Source organism: Excalfactoria chinensis, unplaced genomic scaffold (assembly GCF_039878825.1).
Source record: "Excalfactoria chinensis isolate bCotChi1 unplaced genomic scaffold, bCotChi1.hap2 Scaffold_81, whole genome shotgun sequence".
NCBI classification, from domain to species: Eukaryota; Metazoa; Chordata; class Aves; order Galliformes; family Phasianidae; genus Excalfactoria; species Excalfactoria chinensis.
Window position 1 is genome coordinate 390,274 of NW_027315714.1, and position 24,004 is coordinate 414,277.

At 46.6% G+C, this 24,004-nt stretch overlaps 1 protein-coding gene and 1 long non-coding RNA gene across 2 annotated transcripts in view; one reads left to right on the forward strand and one right to left on the reverse strand.

The window, feature by feature from the left end:
• Positions 1-19,265, forward strand: part of LOC140265252 (olfactory receptor 4S2-like) — a 64,250-nt gene extending 44,985 nt beyond the window's left edge. The window contains exon 2 of the mRNA XM_072361163.1: positions 18,569-19,265. Coding sequence (XP_072217264.1) covers positions 18,569-19,265 — 697 coding nt within the window. The remainder of the gene's footprint in view (positions 1-18,568) is intronic.
• LOC140265265 (uncharacterized) lies at positions 229-1,756 on the reverse strand. The gene is made up of 3 exons (XR_011906225.1): positions 1,648-1,756; positions 1,480-1,518; positions 229-353 (listed from the first exon to the last, which is right to left on the reverse strand). It is a non-coding gene; the product is annotated as an uncharacterized lncRNA (long non-coding RNA).
• Positions 19,266-24,004: the final 4,739 nt, after the last annotated feature.

The window sequence follows — 24,004 nt, forward strand, 5'->3', positions numbered from 1 at the left end:
CTCCAGATCATGCCACAGATAGGACTACCAGAGTGCCAGAACATAATTTACCACTAAAGAAAACATCTGGGGGCACATTCACAACTTCAGCACAAGCTGTAGTGGCTCAGCATATTTAGCTTTCCTCTCATTACAGCTGGAAAACAAGATACTCCTAAACATCAGTCAGCAAGCACTTGGATCAGCCTGCCCTCTGGTTTTTACAATGACAGACATCGTTACAGCCACCTCTAACACCTGACCAGGAGATGCTTCCATTTACTAGCCTGGACTTGCTTCCTTCCATCAGCAGCTGCTCCTAAACTGACCTTCGATTCATACAGTGATACCATTGACTTGTAGCACAAGCTGACCTGCAAGACAGAGAAGAGAAAGCAGGATGGCCACAAACACTGACACAGCACGTTCTAATATTCATAGTATCATAGTATCATAGTATTGTGCGAGTTGGAAGGGACCTTAGAGATCATCGAGTCCAACTCCCGGGATTCGAGCCCTCTGTGTAGCAGAGCAGCACTTCTACCCCCTGCTCCACAGGGGGGATTCGAACCCAGGCCCCCTGGTGTTGCAGACGGGAATTCTACCGCTGCGCCACCGGGGCACACTTGAACAACCACAAAAGAGACAAAACAGGAGATAAGGGCATCCACAGCAACACCCCAGTTCATAAAGAAATGCAAATGCAGCCTGGCCTCAGCAGTCCTTATATATTTCTTACACATTTGATTGAGCCGACTGCATTTTGAACCAGGAGTGTTCACAGTCTCTTGCAAATTAACATGACACAGCAAAAACCAAAATAAAAACAAAACAAAAAAAAAATTACAAAAAAAAAAAAAAAGCAATACAAAGACCTATAAAGAAAAAAAGCAAGCCAAAGACCAGGGTATCAAAGATTAAAAAAAAAAAACAAAACCAAAAACAAACACAAAACAAATAGAAAAAAAAAAAAAAGGAAAAAGAAAACGCATAGCACCTGTAACAGCAAAAATACTGGCACAATGGGAATATATTACAAAGGCAAGGAAAGAATGGCTCACCCACCTCTGAGGATGGAAGTGCACAGAACAAACTGCACAGAGGAGAAATCATCAGAAAAAAATCCCACCCAGGGGCAGTCAGCCCTCAGAAATGCTCTGTAAGAGAGGTGCAGCCAGGCTCCACCCCTTCCAGTCACTCAGCTGCATTGCCTTCACCTGCTGACCAGGGCTGACCAGGTGATAATCAGTGGCTCAAGCTGTAATTCAACAGTTCTCATACAGCAAATCAGAAGAAAAATAGCAAAGCATAGATGAAAAACACAGCAACAACAAATGAACCTCGAAGAATTCTAGAAAGTAACACAGAATTAAGTAAATAAATAAATAAACACACACAAAAATAAAAATTAAAATTAAAAAAAAAAAAAAGCACAGCACAGCAAAGCACAGATGACAATAAACAACAAGGAAAACCCACCACCCTGAAAAGAAATGGCACCTGAGCATTTCACCAGAGAGGCTCCTTCCATCTGTCTTCCTGCAAAGACACAAGGATAAAAGCCTCAGTTCCTCTGAGCAACAATTGGAAACAAGTCCACAAAATTATTCATTCAAAGGCACTTCCAGGAGATGTATAACAGAATCCTTCCCAGTTACACAAGCTTACACTGTGGCCTTAGGAGAAACAAGCTCCCTTTCTGGTCCCGGTTCCTAAGGGCTTCTTTTCATCACCTGTTGGACACAACAAGACGACTTTTCTTGCACAAATATATGCCCTGCATACCTTTCTCCATCCCAAAACAAAGTCCAACCTAGAGTTGCAGAGCAGACACTAGATGCTGACCAGAGCAGTAAATGAACAGAAGAGGGGAGAAGCAGATACAGGTAAAACAACTAAAGGAGTGAAAAAGATCAGAACTGAAGAAAGGATACAGGTAAGAAAGAAGGACAGAAGAATGGAAAGTGCTATAGAGGATAGGACTGGACATCAGCAGAAGAGGAGCAGATGCAAAGCTACACCAAGGTGTGCCTTCTCCCTCTGTCCCTGTCCACCACTAGCAACATCCCCCACTGACAGGGATGCTGCTGCCCCAGCAGCTGATGGGGTTGTGGCCTGGGGCTGTTCCCTGCCACTTCTTTTCTTCAGGTGTCTGCACATGAGGAACAGCTGTTCCCCATGCCCTGCATGCTGGTAATTAGTGTGGGTAATTACTGGGTGGGAATTGTGGGAAGGAAATTCAGGGGTGGGATAGTGAGAAGGCATTTGAGGGGGATGGGATATTGTTTGGGTGGGATTTTGGAAATCAGACATGACTGTTAGGATGGGGGATATTTGGTTGGAAATATTGTCATTTCCATTACTCATTGCTTTGTATGATAAGTTATTAAATGCTTTGTGTTCCTTCTGCTATACCTCTGCTTGCAGTCATCTGTGCAGTGTCAAAGGTCCTCAGCTCTACATGCCCACCTCCAGGGTAGGATGGGGCACCACAGATGGCAGGGTTCCACAGCTGCCACCAGCAGCCCCAGCCCGCTCCTGCACACCTGAGGTGTGAGTGGCTGTGAGAGGAATGTCTCTGTGGAAGTGCAGCTCATTCCTCCCCTCTGATGGGGGCAGAAGGCACGAGACAAAAGAGGAAAGCAGAAAGCATCTGCATTTCCCTCGTGGCTCTTATTTCCTGTGTTAATGTGGGAAATGAGCTGAGCCACTGTGCCTCTCTTCTATGGCTAGCTCTGCAGCTCTGCCACTGTCTTCATGCTCAGCTGTTCCTGTGTGTAATGCTCCACACTTGGACCCTGCAGAGCCCAAAGACCTCCTTGGCTGCTGTTACTCACCACTCTGTACCTGCTTCCAGGTGTCACTTGCAAGACCCTGCGAGTCCACCTGGTTGGAACTGCAGTCCATAAACACAAATGTGAAAGAAAGAAGAAAGGATTCTTTCATTTCACAGGCTTTCATCTTCATTAAAAGATGTTCTGCTGTGGAGCACAGCTGGAAGCATTTCATTTGTGCAAAAAAGGGGGAGAGCTTGGTTCCTGCCCTCTCTAATCTCATGTAAGAGCTGGCTGTCTATGAGGAAGAGTCTCTACTTGGAGATCTGCTCTATAGGAACATTTTGTGAACCTGTTCTTCAGAAAAGTATCTTTGGGACTTTTTGTTTTGATTTGTGGGGTTTTTTTTCAGAAATAATGCTTTTGTTTACTAGCTTGAGTCCTTCACCATTCTTAGGAAAATTAGAGTAAAGCAGCTGTATCTGCTACTGCCTTCCACTACAGTTACCATTTGAGGTTATGGTTAAAGGCTGAACTTGAGAGTTTGAGCGCTGCCACAAAGCCCTGGCTGTGCCGGGCCCCCTTCCGACCTGGGCCCCAAAGCAGCCCCGACTGTGCCGGGTTCCCCTCTCACCTGGGCCCTGCAGTGGCCTCAGCTGTGCCGGGTCCCTCTCCAGTCTGGGCCCTGAGGTGGCCCCAGCCGTGCCTGGTCCTCCTCCATGCTGGGCCCCAAGGCCCTGCCTCTGCCTGCTCCCCCACTGCTCTGGGCCCTGAGCTGGCCCTAACTGTGCCAGGCCCCCCTCAGGCACAGGCCCTGCCTCAAGCCCCGCCCCCTGTGGACAGCAGTGCTATTGCCTGTTTTTTTTCTCTCTTCCCTCTTCTTTCCCTCTTCTCTTCACAAATGCATTCAGATCCCCCAGGATGACCTGCACTGATACTGCTGCATTCTTCCTGAACAAACTTGCTGGACAGTGCAGCTTTTTCTACAGAGCAGCGTGCCTTTGGAAATGCTTTGACTATGTAAACTAACAGCAAGAGAACACTGAGCTCTTCTGGGTCTTTCTAGGAATGGCAAAGAGACAGGAGAGTGTGCTCAGCCTCGTCTGGTTGCTTGTATGCAGAAATCCCTGTCACGGTTGTAAACATCTGTGCTGTTCTGCTTGACGGCAGCAGTGTGTGACAAGAAGCCTACAGTTATCAATCTAGAGGTGGTAATTAATTGTAACAGTTCCCCCTTCTTCTTCCCTCGACACTTGGGTTATGCAGTTCCCCTATGCTATGTGCCGGTGTGTCATGGGTTAAGCTAAAATCTACCTGCACCCATGACTGGGGTATAGACAGCCTGCAGGGCTGCTATCCCAAAAGGAAAAGGGAAAAAGGGAAAAGGAAAATAAATACAGCGGCAGCGATCTAAGGAGGCACACTTATTTACTAAATACTATATCGGAATACAGAATAACACAAAATAATACAATATAATTGGAATTAAGGCTAACAAATCAAGTAAAATAAGAGAGTGAGTCCCGAAACCAAGAGGCCTACTGTAACTCTAGGCGAAACGGCTGGAACGCTCCCACACGGCTCCCCCCTGGCTGGCAAGGTCCAAGAGCGCGAGTCCAGCACTGAAGTGAGATTATATAGAGTCCGTGTCATATGACTGACCGTGGTGTTCCCTGGGACATTCAGTCTTCTTTTGTGAGCAGCAGATTCGTCAAAATTATCCATGCTTTATCATGATGTTATGATGTGGAATACTGATAGCAAAATCACAGAATTGCAAAAACATGACATGGTGTAATACCTATGAGCCACAGCTTTGTTGCGTTTAGCAAAGCTCATGGCAACAGGCTTTGGCCAACCTCAGAGCTACGTAGATGATGATAAGATACCCGATGATAAGAGAGAGAAAATGAACAAGCTACAAGGTAAATGTTGTTTCTTCCTTCTAGTCAGCACGCCATCGCTAAATCTTCCATGCTATGACTTTTATCTTGATAGTGATGATCCTTTAACCTCACACCTTTAGCACAGCACTTTATGTGGAGGTACCCACTAGTGACAATGTGTTAGTGCCGCTTTTCTGCCTGTGGTTTTTTGTTGTTGTTGTTGTTTTGTCTGTATTTTCCAGAATGTGGGGATTTCTTTCATTGCCCACAAACACTGCCCAGTGCAGGAGGAGGCAGGGACGAGAGTCAGGAGCAAGGGCAGAATGGTGTCTCTGTTACTAAGTGAAATGACTGTGGTTTCTGCATGTGGATTTGCCATAGTGCTTCTTACAAGGCCTAACAGTGGGATGAAATGTGCCCTGAAGCAGGTGTGCTTTTTAGGAAGGCAAAAGAGAAATGCAAATCATGGTAAGTCTCAGCACTGTACTTGGGCACCCGGCCTGGGAGGAGAATGGTGTGAGTGCCCCATCACCTTCTGCCTGTGAGCTGTCTAGAGTCCTGTCCCAAGCTGTGGATTTCCCTAGCTAGAAGGTCATTCTTCTGGAAAGCCGGATTTCCTCAAGTTACGTTACCACATGAAGAATATCAGATTGAGTTATTTGGAAATACTGTTCTGGCCTCATTTCCCATGGGAAAACCTCCACTGGAGAGACCTTGAGGATGTGGGAGACCCCACAATGGGGGAGACCCAGGTGCTTCTTACCACACGTGAAGAGTTTGCAAAGGAGGTGGCATCACTGGCACCCTCTGGATAAGGGATTTACACCCAGGAGCGTCAGATGGGCTTCTGTTGCTAACAAACAAAATTCTTTCAGTACGCACAACTTTCTTTTCTGCTCTTCCTGCACGTGTGTTTTTGAACCTGTTGCCTAAGGAAGAGCGGCTGCAGAGAAGTGCTTTGTGTGTCTGTGTTCCCCTCAGTAATTTCTGAGTCCAGTGATGAATCAGATAGAAGGGTCGGGAGGTTCTTGGAGTTTTACTGCAAATCACCTTCAAGCAGAAGAGAAAAGTCTGCCTGCAAACCTTCATTGAGCAACCAGTGGGTCCAGAGGAGGGCCACTAAGATGATCAGAGGGCTGGAGCACCTTTCCTATGTGGACAGGCTGAGGGAACTGGGCTTGTTTAGCTTGGAGAAAGCTCCAAGGGAGACCTCCTTGTGGCCTTCTAGTATTTGAAGGGAGCATATAAACAGGAGGGGGAACGGCTGTTTACGAGGGTGGATAGTGATAGGACAAGGGGGAATGGTTTTAAACCGATACGGGGAGGTTTAGGTTGGATATTAGGTTGATGTTTTCCACACAGAGGTTGGTTACGCACTGGAACAGGTTGCCCAGGGAGGCTGTGGATGCCCCATCCCTGGAGGCATTGCAGGCCAGGCTGGACGTGGCTCTGGGCAGCCTGGTCTGCTGGTTGGAGACCCTGCACACTGTGGTCCTTTTCAGCCCAGGCTATTCTATGATTCTATGATTCTATGATGTTATCAGACCTCAGGGAAATCAAGTCTAAAAGAGAAGCCTTTGAAATTAAGCTTGATTTGCTCTGCTTGGTGCTCCCTTTCCGGATGGTCATTTGGACACGGATTTTCTGCCTGTGCCTGTTGGACAACCCAGAGGTAAGTTGTGTCTGTCTCCTAGAAGGCAGAAACCTTCATGCTCTCATCATTGAACTGGGTGCAAATTGACTTAAGATCCTCTCAAGGTCTTCCAAGTCTGTTAGTGCCTTGAAGGGCTTGCACAGTTGGACCACGAGTATTTATTTACCCGGAGAGCATCCCAGACCTTCATATTTGGGCCGTGTCATTCCCTGACCCACTGCCAGACCCTACAGGTGTCTCAGGGAAAAGGTGGCCCCCACATGCAGTGGAAGCTCTCCTCACCTGTGTCTCATCACACTTGTGCCTGCAGGCTTTGCTGGTGAGTCAGCTGAATGGAATCCTGTTTATGAGCCTGAGCGGGGTAATGGAGGTAAGTCACCAGGCTTCACTGGTTTGTAGATTTGGCTGGGATAGTTCAGCAAGGATCCTGCTTGTTACCAGCCAGCGGGTTCTTATCCCCGAGAAGCACGGATGGTCATCGTTTCTTGGTGCTCCATGCTGTCCGCATTGCGTTGGCTTTGTCTCTGTATCTCCAAGGTCTCCCTGTAAGAAAATTTCAAGGGTCCGAATGTTCTTCCATGAGGTCTCTGAGAACAGTTTCCCATGACCTGGAGAAAGTATTTGGGAAGCTGTGGAATAGCAGCCAGCAGGACACCTGGCCTCTCTGCAACTTTGGAACTCTCCCCCCATGTCATTACCTGAGCCCCTTCCATCAATGCAGGTCACTATGGAAGAGATGGGCATGTGCAATGGGGGTGTTTCTCCTCTGTCCTTGATTACAGCTTTGACACCAGGCAGTGGCTTACCAAAGCCTAGCTTTAATCCAACCCATGCAGCTGAGTTTAGAGCCAGGGGTGAGCTCCAAGAGGGCACTCCTATGAGCAGCTGCTCTGGTTACTTAAATATGATGGGGGTGCCCCTGCAGGCGCCCAGGAACTGTTTCCAAGGTGCTCCCATGTGGAAGGGAGAGAAGAGTGTTGGGAAGGAATCCCCAGCTTTAATTGCATCCTGTGTCATTCTGACTGGAAGGATGTTTAATGGGAGTTGCTCTGTCCCGTGTTTGCTTCCTGATGTGACTGGAGGAGGTGATCCAGGTTCCCCTCTAGGTTCTGGGACCGAAAGTCTGGCAGATCGCATGGGTATGTCATGGCTTTGTAATTCCTTAGAGAGCTTTCACTGCCCATTTCCATGCCATTTCATGGCACGTTCCCCTGTATGCTCCGCTATTCAGTGACGCTGTAGTGTATGACTGAATCTTTTCATGGGTCTTTACTTGCAGAAGTGCCCCCAGGGAAAGCCTTGCCCGATCCTCTCTTTCCTCCTGCACTGGAGCCCAGATGAAATCCCAGCAGTGAGTACTTTGTCTTTACTGCCTCCACCGACTCACCACTGCTCTTCAAAAGCTCATGTTCATGATATTTAACTTCATGCATTCTGTTTAGGTCTGGAAAGAGTAAAGGACGAATCCGAACGAGGAAAATACTCCCAGGGCTCGTCCCGTCTCATACAAAAATTGTTGAAGGAAATGAAGAAGGCAGAGCGTGGTGGGTATACTTCAGTCTGCTTACCGTGAGTCCTGGGAAGCTGAGGTCTGATGTACATGGGTAGATAAGCTCTGGCCTACAGAGCAGGAAAGGGTCAGAGCCGTGCTGCGGTGGTGTTCCATGTAACGCCTTGCAGGTGCTGTCAAGCACCAGAGCTGGTCTGCTGCCACTTCTGCATCCGGCCAAGATCCAGAGACAGGTGCTCCCCCAGCACCTCTGGGGGGCTGGGACCAGCAGACTTTGCCTGAGCTCAGGATTGGTGTACCTCAGTTCCTGATGAGAACACATCACGTCCAATTCTGCTGTCCTGCTTTCTTTCTAAAGGAATGGAACAGCCAACCGAGCAGGATGCACTGCAGGAAGGCAGCCATCCCACTCTGCCCAGCTCGGACAGTGTAACAGAGGCAGCGCCAACTATTAGCATGCCAGGTAATTTCTGTCCCGTGACCATCCAGTGTCACTAACCAGAGTCACTGTGTGCCTGCAGGCTCTTCCTGCCTACTCCTGTATACCAGGTCAGCAGCCAAATCAGGGCGCATGTAAAAGAAGCCAGGCTCTCTGAAAATGGCTGACCTCAGTGGGGTCTGGAGAGTTGTTCAGCAGCATGCCAGAGAAAGTACGTGCAGAGCTCTGTGACACTGCTCACCTCCCACCGCTCCCAGTTCCCAGAGACTTGTGAGCTTTGCCCTTTTGGATGAAAGGGATCCTGTGTGGTAGGAGCCTGCAGGGCTGTTTCTCCCCAGGGCTGGCTCCGGCTGTGCCCTGTGCTGGCTGGAGCCCAACCTTCATCCTGGGGATGTCCTGCGGGAGAGCTCAGGACACGTGAGCTGGGGAAAGTGTGAGGGAATCGGCTCTGCGGTGTTGCCCACAGAAAAAGCCCAGAGCCCAGGGCACAGCCCCAGTCCTCGGCCAAGAGCAAGACACGGGTAGTTCCTGTGCATCCTCTCCCTATCAAACTAGAGGTGGAAGCAATCTTTCTTGTCCCCCGATGCTTAGGCACCAGGGGCAGAGGCACGCACTGAAGAAAAGGACAATTTCCGGGGCCTATGAAGCACACTGAGGGATCATCTGTAGCGCAGGTGAAGGTAACGTGGGACATTGTCTTGCTTCTTCCAGGGATGAATGCCAAGAAAAGCACAAAGGCTGCTGTTGACAGGTCTGTGCGAAAGCGCCACATGATGGTGATTCTCAAAGCTCTGCTGCTGTCTGCGCTGGTGCTGGCCTGTGGTACTGTGCTATGGATATGCAAAAAATACTGGTGAGTTGGCTTTTCCCCAGAACACGTTATTGCTGCGTTTGGCAAGGAAGCATTTGTGGTGCTGGGATCCTGGACGGCCAAACTTTACGTTGCAAAGTTTTTCTAGTTTCCCCTTATTTCCTGTCAGTGAGTAGTGCTTTCTGAAACTCATTTTCACAGGCCGTGCATGAGGAAAGAGAGAACAGCAGAGCAAGCTCATCCCGAGACCGACGGTGAGGGTGTTCCAACTGGAGATGAGTGCAGAATGGAGCTGGGAGAGGCAGCAGGAGAGAATCTTGCCCAGTCAAACGAGAATCTCAACAACAGTCCCAGACCATTCTGTTCTGCCATCAGAAACATCCTGTCAAAATGCCAGCATTTATTCATCTGCAAGACCACCCCCTGCTCCAGTTGATGTTCTAGTGGAGTGGGAGCAGGATTTGGATCGGCTCCTTTAGGAACTCTCTGAGGTGGCTGGCAGTGTAACAGCGTAGTCTCATTGTATCTTAAAAACAAACAAACCATCAAAACCCAATAGAACAAACAAAAATCCCAGCACTGTTCTTTTCCTTGGATACGCTGACGTGATACATTTTCCAGCTGAGACTTTGCAATAAGTCTTGAAGCAGTTTTGAACTGGTACAAGTTGGCAGTGTCTGCATTCCGTTCTCCTAATTTCCTTGCTGCTCAGAGTTACGGTATTTATTAATATATCAATAGGGGTATTAGTGTCAGCTGCTTTCTCCACTCAGGAAGTCCCAGTGCAAGCCAAGATCCAGACAGGAATTCTTCAGTGGAGGCTGTGGTGTTTATGAATAGCCATACAATATTGCACTTTAGTTAATTCACCAAAAGCACATCTAGTCCAATTTGACAGTATGTGAAGTTGCCATGAAATGTTCTCAAAGATGATTTAGTGTCTTGAGATCTTTCCACTTGAGCATTTCCCAAGAAATTCAGTTGCTGAGAGATATAAATACTAGTTAGGTAAGTTCAAGAACTGCTATAGTCTACAGAACTTTTCACAGGACAGTGTGTGTAGGATACCCCACGGTATAAACCATAAGAGGGATAATCCCAGAAACATGCACATCTGTAAGAGGCCATGCTTTTTACATTATTGCCTCAAAAGTTTGCTGAAATGGACAAGTCCAGGCAAGCCCTGGGCAGGGGATGAGAAATCCTTTGTCTGAGGGTAACAGATGGACAAGTCCAGGGGCAAAGAGAGAGAGAGAAGCTGCAGATGAATGGCCGTGGTCTTTTGTGTGTGCTTATCTCAAGGAAGATGGCCATCTCATGGGTACTCGCATGACTCTGACCCAAGCTCCCAGGAATGTCACGTAGGCTGGGAAGAAGTAGGATAAAAAGAGCATGGACAAACCACGAATTTAGGTTTTCTGACATCAGATGCCTCACTTCATGAACAAGGAGGTTTTTTGACATCAGGTGCCAAACTATGTGAATGCCTGCATGCTGGAGAAGATGCTTGCATGAAGAACTTCTAGGTATCTGGCCTCAGAATCTCTCCATCGTCGTCCTACTGCTGCCAACTGACTCTCCTGGGCTTGCTGTCGAACCATTTGCTGCTTCACATTTAATCCTTAGGGGAACAGAGTAGACTGGAGTTCCACGTGTTTTCATGTTGACACTCAACGTGCACGTCGTTTGATACAGGACCCAACAATGGCAGAGACGATGACGAGACCTGCTGAAGGTGTTTTGGAAGGCATAAGAAGCAAGGGAGAGAGATGTGCACAGTTCTTCTGGATGCTGTGCAAAGAGCAAATCAAAGTCAGCGCTTGTTTTCTTTGCCAGTCCCTGGATGCCTATGAGGCTTCTGTCACATATGGTTGTGCTTACAGCAGAGACACGAGGTAAGTTTTGGTTCTTAGTGAATCTTTTGAGTGCGATCCTGTCATTGTTTTTTGATCTTTCCCCTTTTCTTTCACTGTTATTTTTTTTCCTGGTGAGTACCTGGACAAAGTCCAGCAGTTCCATGATGCTGTCTGTAATGCTTTCCTAGGGAAGGGAGTTTTGCTGGAATTATACCTTCCTGTATAGCCAAGTGAGCTGAAACCAATACGATCCTTGCTGTTATTAATTTCCTGTTGTAATTTATGCGGCCATCTGAATACAATGTATTTTAATCAGGGAGATGGCCTGCGTGAAGAAGGAGACCAGAGGTGACGGTAATCTTTCCAGCCATTGCTACAGCAGTAGCCAAGGTCTTTGCTGCATGTAATGATACAGCACTCCCTCTGGTGTCAAGTGAAAGAAGGAGCAAATTTCAGCTCTCTTCTGTGGCCGCATACTGGTCAGGAATGGATTTCAAGTAAGACCCACAGTCATAACGTGGGGTTGAGTGACCTGCAGTAAGCACTGTTACCGCTAGAAATGACCTGCAGTCCCAAGGAAAGGTAAACAAACCCAAGCTAGGTATTATGCTGAAAAGCATCAGTGCAAAGGGCTTTAGGATAGATTGCTTTTGTGTCCACATCTAGCAGATATTAGATGAGTCCCTTGGCTCATTTCCCACTTTGTTAGGAATTTGGAAGCACCGTGGAGGAGTTACGTGCAAATCACAGTCAGTTTGACTAAAAGGGGTGACAGAAGGGGTCAGAAGGGATGGTGTTACTGTGCAGGGAGCACCAGAAAGCCAGGATGACCTGAAAAAACTCTGAACGCAGTTGTGAAGTCCAACAGATCCAAGGACAGATATCAGTCACAACCACAACAAACCATACGGATGTTCTGCTTCTGCCTTTATAGCTCTAAGGACAGACAGACCATACAGATGTGTGGTGCTCATGGGTACATCTCAGAAAACCAGCGGTGGAGGAGCACGTTTGGCTGCAACATCCATCCTGCTTCCCTCGAGACGTCGGTCCCCAGTGGTGGCGCTGTGATCCAACTTTTGCCACCGGAAGAACTTTTTCATGCGTGCTTTAATTTTCTGTGCTCCAGGTGATCAGTGCTATTCCAGGAGACTGAGAGAGATTGCTCATCAGGAAACTAAGGACGTCAGATTGGTTCCCATGATCCACACTCTTTGCACCATTCAGTGCACTGCAGAACTAATGAATGGCTGCACGAAATAGATGCAGTGAAAGCTAAATGACAGCTTTGGATGGAAAAGAATGGGAGTAGCTGCTGTCCCCAAAGTCATGGCTCTTATTCAGGTGCATGAGCCCTTTTCTCCTTTAATAACAGAGGCTCCCCAGATGTTGAAGCCTACGTGATCTGAAATGACCCAGTAGTCAAGCGGGAGTCATTCTGAGATGCTAGATGCCTTGGTCAGAAAGGATTGGCACATTGTGAAAGGTTCACATTTTGCCCCGTTGCGTCTCATAGAGGATCCTCCTTGGGGAAGGAGCAGTAATGCTTAACTGAACCGACGTAGGGCTGGGAACTGATTTCTCAGCAGGTGGAGGTAAGGCTTCCTTCCTGCAGTGCTTTTCTCTCTGTTGGAATAAATTGCCCATAGTCACAGAAGTCACTTGCAGCGTTTGAGGCACGGACTCAGATGTGAACGATCCAAATCGTTTATTACAAGTTCTCACATCCCTTATATACCTTCACAAGTTGCTGTTTTCTCACTTTCCCATCTGCCCTTATAACTTTCCCATCCGCCCTTATAACTTTCCCAACCACCTTTACATGTCAACAAAGCATTCTACAAGACACTTTTCAACTGTCCATGAAGGCACATATCCAATCAGAGCTGTGAGAGCCTTCTTCTCCTTCCAGAGGTGTCCTTGGTTCTCATGCTGTTTATCTTGCTCCACAGCTGCTGCTCTGAACAGCTTTTCTTGTATTCCCACAATTCCCCCTTTTTTGTTTATTCACAAACTGCTACCATACTATACTATAAAGTAATAACACTAATTATATTAATAACATAATCATTAACTCAATCAAGGCCTCGATTGACAATACTCTAAAACTGAAAAAAGGTGATAAGTCAAATGTCAAGAGATACGATTAACTCCACTAAAATATCAGACACTTTTTACCTGTGGCCTAAGTTCCTACAACCTGGAAAAGAATCCCTGAGAATCCAATCTGTGTTAATCTGAAATGGTTTAGAAAAAGACTTCAATTTCGTGTTATCCATCTTAGACCATCCCATTAGCAGGAAGCGAATATTCCCTAAGCTAGCACATTATTACTTATTGTCCCTGGAGAGGCAGAAAACTGCAGAAAAGGAGAGAGAAGGATCATGTTGGCGGTGGATGAGATAGGCAGTGCCAGCAAGGCATCCCCTGCTTCAAGGTGCACTTTCCCTTTCTCACCCACCACGGATTCTCTCCTGCTTTTATCTTACTCAGGGTTTGAATGGTATTTTCCATTTGTACACTGCATCCGCGTGGCCAGTGCGTGGTACAGAGCCCAAGTGCAACACCTGCTTACAAAACAGAATAAACTACCGAGGTTAGCTCTTTTAGCAAGCACCTTTGTTTCAATTGATGCATGGTCATATTTTGAAAATCCCAATTAGTGAGATGAAAAAGAGTTAATCATTTTATATTGAAGAATCATCCCTTTGTCCAGGATTTTTTTCCAGGGTTTTGCATTTACAAACTAAGAAGAGGTTAGTTGATAGGCTAATAATATCATAACTGAACATTATTAATACATTACAAGAGCTATTCCCATAGATTCCTACATTGGTACTAACAAATCCTACTTAACTTATATTTGATCTATTATCAAAATAGGAAAAACACACAATAATCTAGATAATGCTTAATAATTCTAATTCTTAAATTTGTACCAGTAACGCAGAGGAGTAATCCACTATGTCCTACAATTACTAAAATTATTCCTTGCAATAAAACAAATTATAAAGCAATACCAATGAAATAAGAAGCATATAATCACAGTCATTATTAAGGCTGGATGCTATTTTCTGCCTTGAGATGAGGCCGAACATATCGTGCCGGAACCCATGTAGGGCCAGTCCCTGTAGAAACACAAGCATATCCACGACCCCAGGTTATCAGTGGCAAAGGACCTTCCCAGTGCCCTGTGACCATATTTCGAATGTGAACCATAGGCCGTTCCTTGAGCACTGGGGAGGCCTCAAAATGACGATCCACACGAGTTGTGTTTGTATGATCACGATGCAAAAAATTCAGCACAAACAAAGCCTTACATAATCTCTCTTGTGGTGTGTCTCCCGTATTCCCCCTTTTTTGTTTAATAGGAACAGATTTCAATGTTTGATGAGTACGCTCAATGATAGCTTGTCCAGTGGGAGAATGAGGGATGCCTGTAATATGTCTAACCCGCCATTCTTGAAGGAAAGTTCGAGTGGCCTTAGAGGTATAGGCGGGCCCATTATATGTTTTTATAGTATGTGGGATTCCCATAGCAGCATAAGCTGATAACCAGTGTTTACGGGCGCCGCGACTGCGTTCACCTGTATGTGCTGTGGCAAATATGTAAGAAGAATGAGTATCTATCGTTACATGTACGTATTTTAGATGGCCAAATTCAGGAACGTGAGTGACATCTGCCTGCCACAGTTGAAGAGGTGCTGTGCCACGTGGATTTGTCCCAATTTGAGGCAAAGGGGCAATCACCTGGCAGTCTGGGCATGTTAGAATAATGTTATGGGCTTGATCCACTGTCAGTTGGAATTGTTTTTGTAAGGCTCTCCTGTTCTGATGGAAAAATTGATGGGAGAGTCGTGCTTGCTCAAATAATTGAGGACTAGCAAAAGCGACTGTGGCTTGATCAGCCTTACGGTTGCCCTCAGTTAAAGGACCAGGCAATGTAGTATGCGATCGAATGTGCATAATAAAATAAGGAAGAGTACGGTGAGAGACATAACGCAAGACTTGCTTAAGCTGTACAAACAAAGCCAGGTTATTAACTTCCTTAAGAAAGGATTCTTCAGTCTGTTGAATGATACCTGTAACATACAAAGAGTCAGTTATTATACTAAGCTTTTGGTCTGAAAAAATTTGGAAAGCTCGAGCTACTGCAGCGAGTTCTACAACTTGAGGTGACCCATCAACAACATGTACGTCTGACTGCCATCGTGTAGCAGTCGCACGCCAGAGAACCACTGCTTGATGTGTCTTGCCAGAGCCATCTGTAAATACAGTAACAACATCAGGTATTGGAACATGTGAAATTAAAGTATTAGTAGTAAGGGGGATATCAGCCAAATTATGTAGTAACTGATGTTTAGGAGGATGGGTGGACAATTGTCTGGTATAGTCTGCCATAACAGTCTGAAAAGAAGTCGGGAAAAGGTGCCAGGAGATGCGTGAATGAGTAAGGAACTCATGTGCAAGCTCCGCAGAAAGAAGAAAGTACACGATATGTGGAAAAAGGGTCTGGCCACTTGGGAACAATATAAGAATGTAGTCAGGGACTGCCGAGATGCGACCAGGAAGGCTAAAGCCCACCTGGAGCTGAATCTAGCTAAGGAGATAAAGGATAATAAAAAAGGGTTTTTTAAGTACGTTAACAGCAAAAGGAAGGCTAGGGAGAATGTGGGCCCCATACTAAGTGAGGGGGGTGTTCTGGTAACGGGGGATGCTGAGAAGGCGGAAATACTGAACGCCTTCTTTGCCTCTGTCTTTAGTGAAAGGGCTCTCCCCCAGGAATCCCAGACCCCGGTGGTTGATGAGAGAATCTGGGGAATGGGAGATTTCCCTTTAGTCAGGGAAGAGGTGGTCCGTGAGTGCTTAGGAAACATTAATGTCCATAAATCCATGGGACCTGATGGGGTGCACCCGCGGGTGCTGAGAGAGCTGGCGGAGGTTATTGCTAAGCTGCTCTCTGTAATTTTTCAGAAATCTTGGAGAACTGGGGAGGTGCCTGAAGACTGGAGGATGGCCAATGTCACCCCGATCTTCAAAAAGGGCAAGAAGGATGACCCGGGTAATTATAGGCCAGTCAGCCTCACCTCTGTCCCAGGGAAGGTGATGGAACAGCTTGTGCTGGATGCCATCTCCAGACAACTGGGAGAAAAGGAGGTTATCAGGAGTACTCAGCATGGGTTCACCAAGGGGAGGTCATGCTCGACCAACCTGGTGGCCTTTTATGAAGATGTCACTCGCTGGATGGACGGGGGGAGAGCGGTAGATGTAGTCTACCTTGATTTCAGTAAGGCTTTTGATACGGTCCCCCATGACATCCTTATAACAAAGTTGAGGAAGTATGGGATAGATGAGTGGACGGTGAAGTGGATCGAGAATTGGCTGACTGGCAGAGTGCAGAGGGTTGTCGTTGGCGGTGCGGTGTCTGGCTGGAGGCCTGTGACTAGCGGTGTCCCCCAGGGGTCTGTGCTGGGTCCAGTCTTGTTCAACATCTTCATCAACGACCTTGATGAGGGGATAGTGACCACCCTCAGCAAGTTTGCTGATGACACGAAGCTGGGAGGATTGGCTGACACACCTGAAGGCTGCGTGGCCATTCAGAGAGACCTGGACAGGCTGGAGAGCTGGGCAGTAAGAAACCAGATGAGGTTTAACAAAAGCAAGTGTAGAGTCTTGCATCTAGGTAGAAATAATTGCATACACCAGTACAGGCTGGGGGAAGACCTGCTGGAAAGGAGCTCTGCTGAGAGGGACCTGGGCGTCCTGGTGGACGACAGGTTGGCCATGAGCCAGCAGTGTGCCCTTGTAGCCAAAAAGGCCAATGACATTCTGGGGTGCATGAAAAAGAGCGTAGCCAGCAGGTCGAGGGAGGTGATCCTCCCCATCTACTCCTGGTGAGTCCTCATCTGGAATACTGTGTCCAGTTCTGGGCTCCCCAATACAAAAAAGACAGGGAACTCTTGGAAAGAGTCCAGCGGAGGGCCACAAAGATGGTAAAGGGCCTGGAGCATCTCCCCTGCGAGGAGAGACTTAGGGAACTGGGTCTGTTTAGCCTTGAGAAAAGAAGGCTGAGAGGGGACTTGATCCAGGTTTATAAATACCTGAAGAGTGGGAGCCATAGTGGCGAGGCTGGTTTGTTTTCAGTAGTGCGTGGGGACAGGACTAGGGGAAATGGGCTGAAACTTCAGCATAGGAAGTTCCGTGTGAATGTGCGCAATAACTTCTTTACAGTGAGGGTGACGGAGCACTGGATCAGGCTACCCAGGGAGGTGGTGGAGTCTCCTTCTCTGGAGATATTCAAGACCCGCCTGGACGCCTACCTGTGCGACGTGGTGTAGGGAGCCTGCTTTGGCAGGGGGGTTGGACTCGATGATCTCTAGAGGTCCTTCCAACCCCTATAATTCTGTGATTCTGTGATTCTGATCTTGAAAGATCGCATCCATTTGTTCTACAGAGGAGAGGACAGCATCTCTCTCCTTACCAACAGACATCTCTACAAGTGCTGTTTAATTCCTAGAAATTTGGCTAGAAAGCCGAAGCAGTGGATCTAATGCCCCTCCATCCTTTGGAAAACTATAACGCTGAGTGATGACTTGGTCTTTAAAGTATATTTACTCCATCTTCTCAGTCAGGGTGGAATTCACATCTCCTTTGCCTCTTCCATTCACTCCTCCCTCCTCTGGCCCCAAGAGCCATTCAGGTGAGAGATTTCCTTGGAGAGGGTTGAAGAGAGGTACTTAAATGGTTTTCACCTCAGAACCACTCTGCTGTGGGGCTGTAAACACACCCCTCTGTGCACCCATTATCCAGGCACAGCAGTTCTCCTGTAGGCAGGGAATAGCTAGACAGAATTGGATAGGATTATAGGGAGCAAGTGCTGGAAGCTTTACATTCAGCATTTCTTCTAATGTCTGTGCCCTAACACATCCCTGCTGGGAAACGCAGGTATTGAGGAGATAAAATCATACGTCTCATCCACAAAAAAATCAGACCTGCAAATACAGAAGTGGTAAGTTTTCCAGCTTATCTGATTTCCTTTTATTTTATTTTATTTTATTTTATTTTATTTTATTTTATTTTATTTTATTTTATTTTATTTTATTTTATTTTATTTTATTTTATTTTATTTTATTTTATTTTATTTTATGTTATTTTATTTTATTTTATTTTATTTTACTCCTTCATCATTCCCTTCCCTTCCCTTCCCTTCCCTTCCCTTCCCTTCCCTTCCCTTCCCTTCCCTTCCCTTCCCTTCCCTTCCCTTCCCTTCCCTTCCCTTCCCTTCCCTTCCCTTCCCTTCCCTTCCCATTTGTCCCCCTTCCCCCTGTCCTTCCCCCTTTTCCCCTTTTCCCCTTTCCCTTGAACAGACGTGAAAATAAAAAGAGCACTTTTCACGACAGTTGTTAACTCTCTGCCATCTTTCACCAGTCACGCGTGTTCAGGGCTAGCTCTGCAACCCTGCAGATCATTTGGGTTTTGTCCTTTTGTTGTCCACGAACCACATAAGGTGCAATAAGGAGAAGGTAAAAATTGTTAATCCTTTCTGAAATGTTAGGTGTCCCGTGTTGTGTTTATTTCATTTTGTATGTGGCTGAATTACATCATACACCAGAGAAGTCCCAGAAAAGATTCTTGAAGGGGTAAGACTTACAGTAGAGGAACTGACTTCCTTGTCAAAAACAAAACTATCTCCTTTGTGGGCTGCATAGCACAGCTCTTTGGGGTCCATTTCTTTGGCTGCACGGAGACCTTCATCTTGACAGTGATGGCCTACGATCGCTACACGGCCATCTGCAGACCTCTCCACTACACCACGCTCATGACCAGGCGCACGTGTGGCCGCATGGTGGTGGGCTCATGGCTGGGAGGCTGTGTGCATTCCATTGTGCAGACTCTTCTGACCACTCGGCTGCCCTTCTGTGGCCCCAACAAAGTTGACCACTACTTCTGCGATGTCCATCCCCTGCTACGGCTGGCCTGTGCTGACACCTATGCCGTTGGCATCACTGTCATTGCCAACAGTGGGATGATAGCTCTGAGCTCTTTTGTCATCTTGGTTGTGTCTTATGTGGTGATCCTGGTTTCCTTGAGAGGCCGCACATCCGAAGGACAGCGCAAGGCCCTCTCCACCTGTGGGTCCCACATCACCGTGGTGGTTCTGTTCTTCGGGCCATGCACGTTCACCTACATACGCCCATCCAGTGATCTCTCGGAGGACAAGATCGTGGCACTGTTTTACACCGTCATCACCCCCATGCTAAACCCCCTCATCTACACACTGAGGAATAAAGAGGTAAAGAGTGCCATGAGAAAATTGTGGGGTAGAAGAGTAGATAGTGAAGAGGCAAAGGTGTAGAAATGTGGACACTTTTCCCAAAGGATCTGTCATGATGATATATTTGGTCAGCATTGCCACAAAAATGTCTTTTGAATAAAAGCTGCTTGTTCACTCAGACTGAAGGTTCATCTTTTGGTTTGGAGGACATTGTAAACCCTGTGACAAGTTGACATTTCCTGTCTGTTTTCTTGTCAATGAGCACAGGCCCCCAGTGGGGCTCCTGGGCACTACCTGAAACACTGGCAAATAGATAAACAGCATCAGAAATACTAAACATGCTGTAAGATCTCAGTGGGCTCTCAATTAAGGCTCTGATATGAGGTGTCAGCAGGACCATCAGGGAGTGTGAGTGGGAGACTGACTGGTGGAGTGACTTGCTGGCATCCCCGAGGGAAGGGTGACAGTGAGATACCCCCAGAAAAGTGGTTGACCCCCTGTCCTGTCACAGTCGGACAGATCTGACTGATGAGGAGGGCTGGAAGAGAGTCCCAACTCAGCTTCATGGGCGCCCCCCTGCCTGCCTAGCCCTCTTCCCCAGCTCCCTCTAAGCAACAGGGCCATTCCACTGCCTGACAACTCTTTCTGAGAAGGAATTCTCATAACATCCAACCTAAACCTCCCCTGGTCATTCCCTCTCGTTCTATCACTGTTCCCTAGGAGAAGAGACCAGCAACCTGGTCTACCACAGCAACCTGGTCTACCACAGCCTCCTCTCAGGCAGTTGTAGAAGGCCATAAGGTCTCTCCTGAGTCTTCTCCAGGCTAACCCATCCCAGTTCTCTCAATTGCTCCTCATAAGACCTGTGCTCCAGACCCCTCACCAGCTCTGTTACCCTTCTTTGGACACCTTGCTCCTGTGCAGTTGTCTTTGTTTGAGCTGTTTGAGCAGGAGCAATGGACTGGACGATCTCAAGAAGTCCCTTCCAATCTCAAAGGCTTTGTGATTCTGTGATTCTATATTTTGTGTTAAGAAACAGCTCTGAGGAGCTGAGACAGCGCTCATAACAAAGAGATGGGAGAGCTGGGGCACAACTGCCAGTCTGGGGAGGAGGCTCTTCCTTCCCCTTCCCTCTTCTTCAGAAACCACATCCCTCTGCCATCCACTGCAGGAGCCCTCTGTGCTGGAGTCATGGTAGTGTTGGAAGCACTTAAGGCACAGTAGGATGGGGTCCTGGGCAGTCTGGTCTAGTGGCTGGTAACCCTGCTCATGGCAGGGGGTTGGAACTCAGTGATCTTTAAGGCCCTCTCCAATCTAAGCCATTTTATGATTCCATTTCCTGTCATCGTTCATCTGCTGCTTGAGGCCGCTTCTCTGCTCTGACACCCCAGAAGATGTTGCAGAAAGGAGACCAAAGCATGCAGATGAACACGTTGGCCATGGTGGGAGTCCCCGGGGCTGGTAAGCAAGGGAGTTTCTGAAAAGCGTGTGTCCACATGGGGTAACTTTTCTTGTCAGCACTGGTTTCAGAATCTATTTTAGTGCAACTGTCTGAGACCACTGAGAAACTTCAACGTCTTGGTCTTGCTGTTCCCTTACACTTTATGTCATGAGGCTGTGGATCAAACCCCATGGATTTCAAAACTCAAACAGACCTATTTGTTTGTCTGTGGAAGCTGTGGGACCAGGACCTCCTTTGGGATATATACTGCCACACTTCAAAAAGTTTACTGTGAAAGTTGGTTTTGTTTTTGTTTTTGTTTTTTTTTTAATCAACATAAATCACAGATGGTGTCAGTGATGAACATTTGAGCTCAAAACATAATTCTTCAATTGCCACTTTATTTTTCTCTGGGTGTTTAGGCATGTCCCATGTTAAGTTGTTTCTGCTGGTAGGCAGAAGGGAGGGGCTGCAAAACGGGGCCGATGGCTGTTGGTGAATGACTAAAACTTCTGTTGGATGATAATGTGCCCATGAGAACAAGTGCTGTATTTCTCTTGCTTCTTTAATCTGTAATTGCCCACCTTTCATTTTCTTCTGCTGCTCTTTTTTTTTTTTTTTTTTTTTTTTCTTTCCTATTTTCTAAGCCTCACATTTCCTCTTGGGGAATTATCTGCTATGTTCTCTTTGCCGCATGGAAACATGACACAAATCAGAGCAGAAACCAGAGATAATTACTCTGAAGTCAAACACAAATTCCATTCAGCTTTTGGCCACCTGTATTCCAAGGCAAACTACTTAATAACGTTGGTTTGCTCTCTTGGGAGGTTACTCGAGATGATTTTAATGAGGTCTCAGTAGATGTGGTTAAAAAGTCAATGCCTGACAAATGGCGGTGATTCAACTCAGCGCCTGAGTTTCAGTGTGTTTAAATTGGCTCCGCTGTGCATTATTAGAGTCTCAAGGTTTCTCTCCTTGAAGTTAGCAGCTCTCCAATTAGGCACCCAGGCTTGACTACGGCTCTAATGTAGGGGACAGCAAAAGACTGCCCCAAAGGAAATATGGCTTAAGGCGTCAGCAAATTTAGCCACTGGTGCTGAGCAAGTCACATTAAGTTCTGTGTAAGTATTATACAATATAATGCCTTTGTAAGCTTGGATTTGTAGCTCACTTTGAATGCTAAACAACCAAAGTCTTATTGGGCTATAGGCCAATACACTTGGGAATGTACTTCAGCAATTGTGGAGGCTGAGTTATCAGCACTGGGTTGCTAAGAGCAGGCCTGGGATTTGACATACCAGTAAGCAAACAGCCCCCACACAGAGTGGAGGCCCAATCTGAGGTCAGTCCCAACCCAGCACTGCTTGCCCAGTGGCACAGCAAAGTGCTTTGGAGCTAAGGGCCATGGATGTGACATTGCCCTCCGATGCCTCTCTGTCTTAAAGAACTTCTCCCTTAGAGCCAGCCTAAATCTCCCTTCTTATACTTCCCCTTATGATCAGTTCTAAGATTTTTTTCATCAAGTGAAAGGACAATCATAGACAAATAAAACTATTACATCACCCCCAAGCACTTGTTACTCCTTGGATTTGCTGGAGTTACTCTGCCCAGCAGAGAATACCGTGATCATCATTAAGGAAATGGAAGGAAAGCTCCCCAGCACAGCAAAGTCTGAACCACAAATCCAATTGGTGACAGGAGGACAGCTGGCCTGGGTGATCTTGGAGGTCTTTTCCAACCTTGGCGATTCATTATGGTTCCATGAGAAAATCGATCATTCATTTCAGTTACAAAGAATAATTTTAGTGGAATCACTCCAAAATCATTACGTGAATACATAAAAAAAAAAAAAAAGAACATCCCACACTCTGAACACAAAATACTACAAAGACACTTGTGTTGTATGTACTGCCAGCTTGTGGGGTAGTTGTGCTGGTGGCTGTACACAGGGGATGAATTGGAACAGGTGGGCATACTCCAAAGGTCTGCACAAGCACAGCAGGACAGGCCTGTGGTTTCTCAACCTAATTCTGCAGAGGAGCTGTTGCCGAAGTCATTTTTGCCCCATTACGTGCAGGCACCAGACCAAGGTAAGGTGGTTGGAAAATAGGGATAAAGACTTTGTAAAGGTGACAGAAATGTGGCTTAAAGAAATCAAAACTCTGGACTCGTGTGATACATAAAATTTCCACTATCTGGAGTGGTCCCTGAGGCGTACTGGTAAGGACCCATTGAGAACGATGCCTTCTATTCCCATTTCCTGAAGGTAGACTCGAGTATGGAACCACAGCTCAATGGGAATGTTCTACAACACCAGTGACTGGAATCCAAAGATTTGGGGCAAGGGAGTTGTTTTATTGCATTGCCACATCCCTGCAACTCTTTGCACTCTTAAAGTGCCTTGTATGTGTGTCCAAGAAAACCTCAGAGACACTCCTCCCTAGGTACACCCTGAGCATATAATTACGACACCTTGTTGATGAAGAGACAATCGTGCATCTGGGCTGGTGTGCTGGCTGATGCTCATGTGTCTTTTAAGGTCTTCTCCAATACAAGTCCATCTGTGACTCTACGTGAGAAAATTCTTTTTCTGCTAAATCAGGACTCAGCTCTTCCTTAATAAATTGGTGCTCTGAAGTCTCCCGTGGAATTATTTTTCCTACACACAGATCTTCTAACTGGATGTAGAAAGGAACAGAAGGACAGGCAGGTTTCCTGGAGGCGCAGACCGCAGTATATCACCTGTAACAAACCCCTTGCTGCAGTGAGTATTTCCATGTGGTTTCCAATCTATTCCACCTGACTAACTGAAGGCTTTACAGCTGCTGATGACTTTATGATCCTAACCCCATCCTATTCCCATCTTCCCAAGTGATGCTGTGATTTAAAACACCACGAGACTTTTATTCCTGCTTAAGCATTTCTTATGGCATTTCAGTGAATTTGGTATCAAGGAAGGAGGTGCTCGTGCTGCACATAATCTCCCTCTAAAATGACTGCATAAGTTATTACGAGTTATGCTTAATGTTGCAATATGCGCCGAGTCTTCCTAGAGGCCTCTGAAGGCAGAAGTACAACGCCCAGCTAGATCCTGAAAGTGCTAATACTGTTATGTCTTTGTCTTCAACTCTTATGATCTCCAATCTCAGAAAAGTTAAGCTTTTTGATTCATCACTTTACACTTAATATTATCTGTATCTCTATCATCTCTATCTCTAGATATTTACTTTTCCACTAGGTGATGCAAACTTGGAATTGTTTTTAAACTGCAAAGCAGACCAAAACATCACTTTGTTAAGGAGGAAAATTAAAATTTGACTGTTATTTTTATTTTTATTTTTCCAGGTAGATCTGTGAAATTTCCACAAGGAAAGATAAG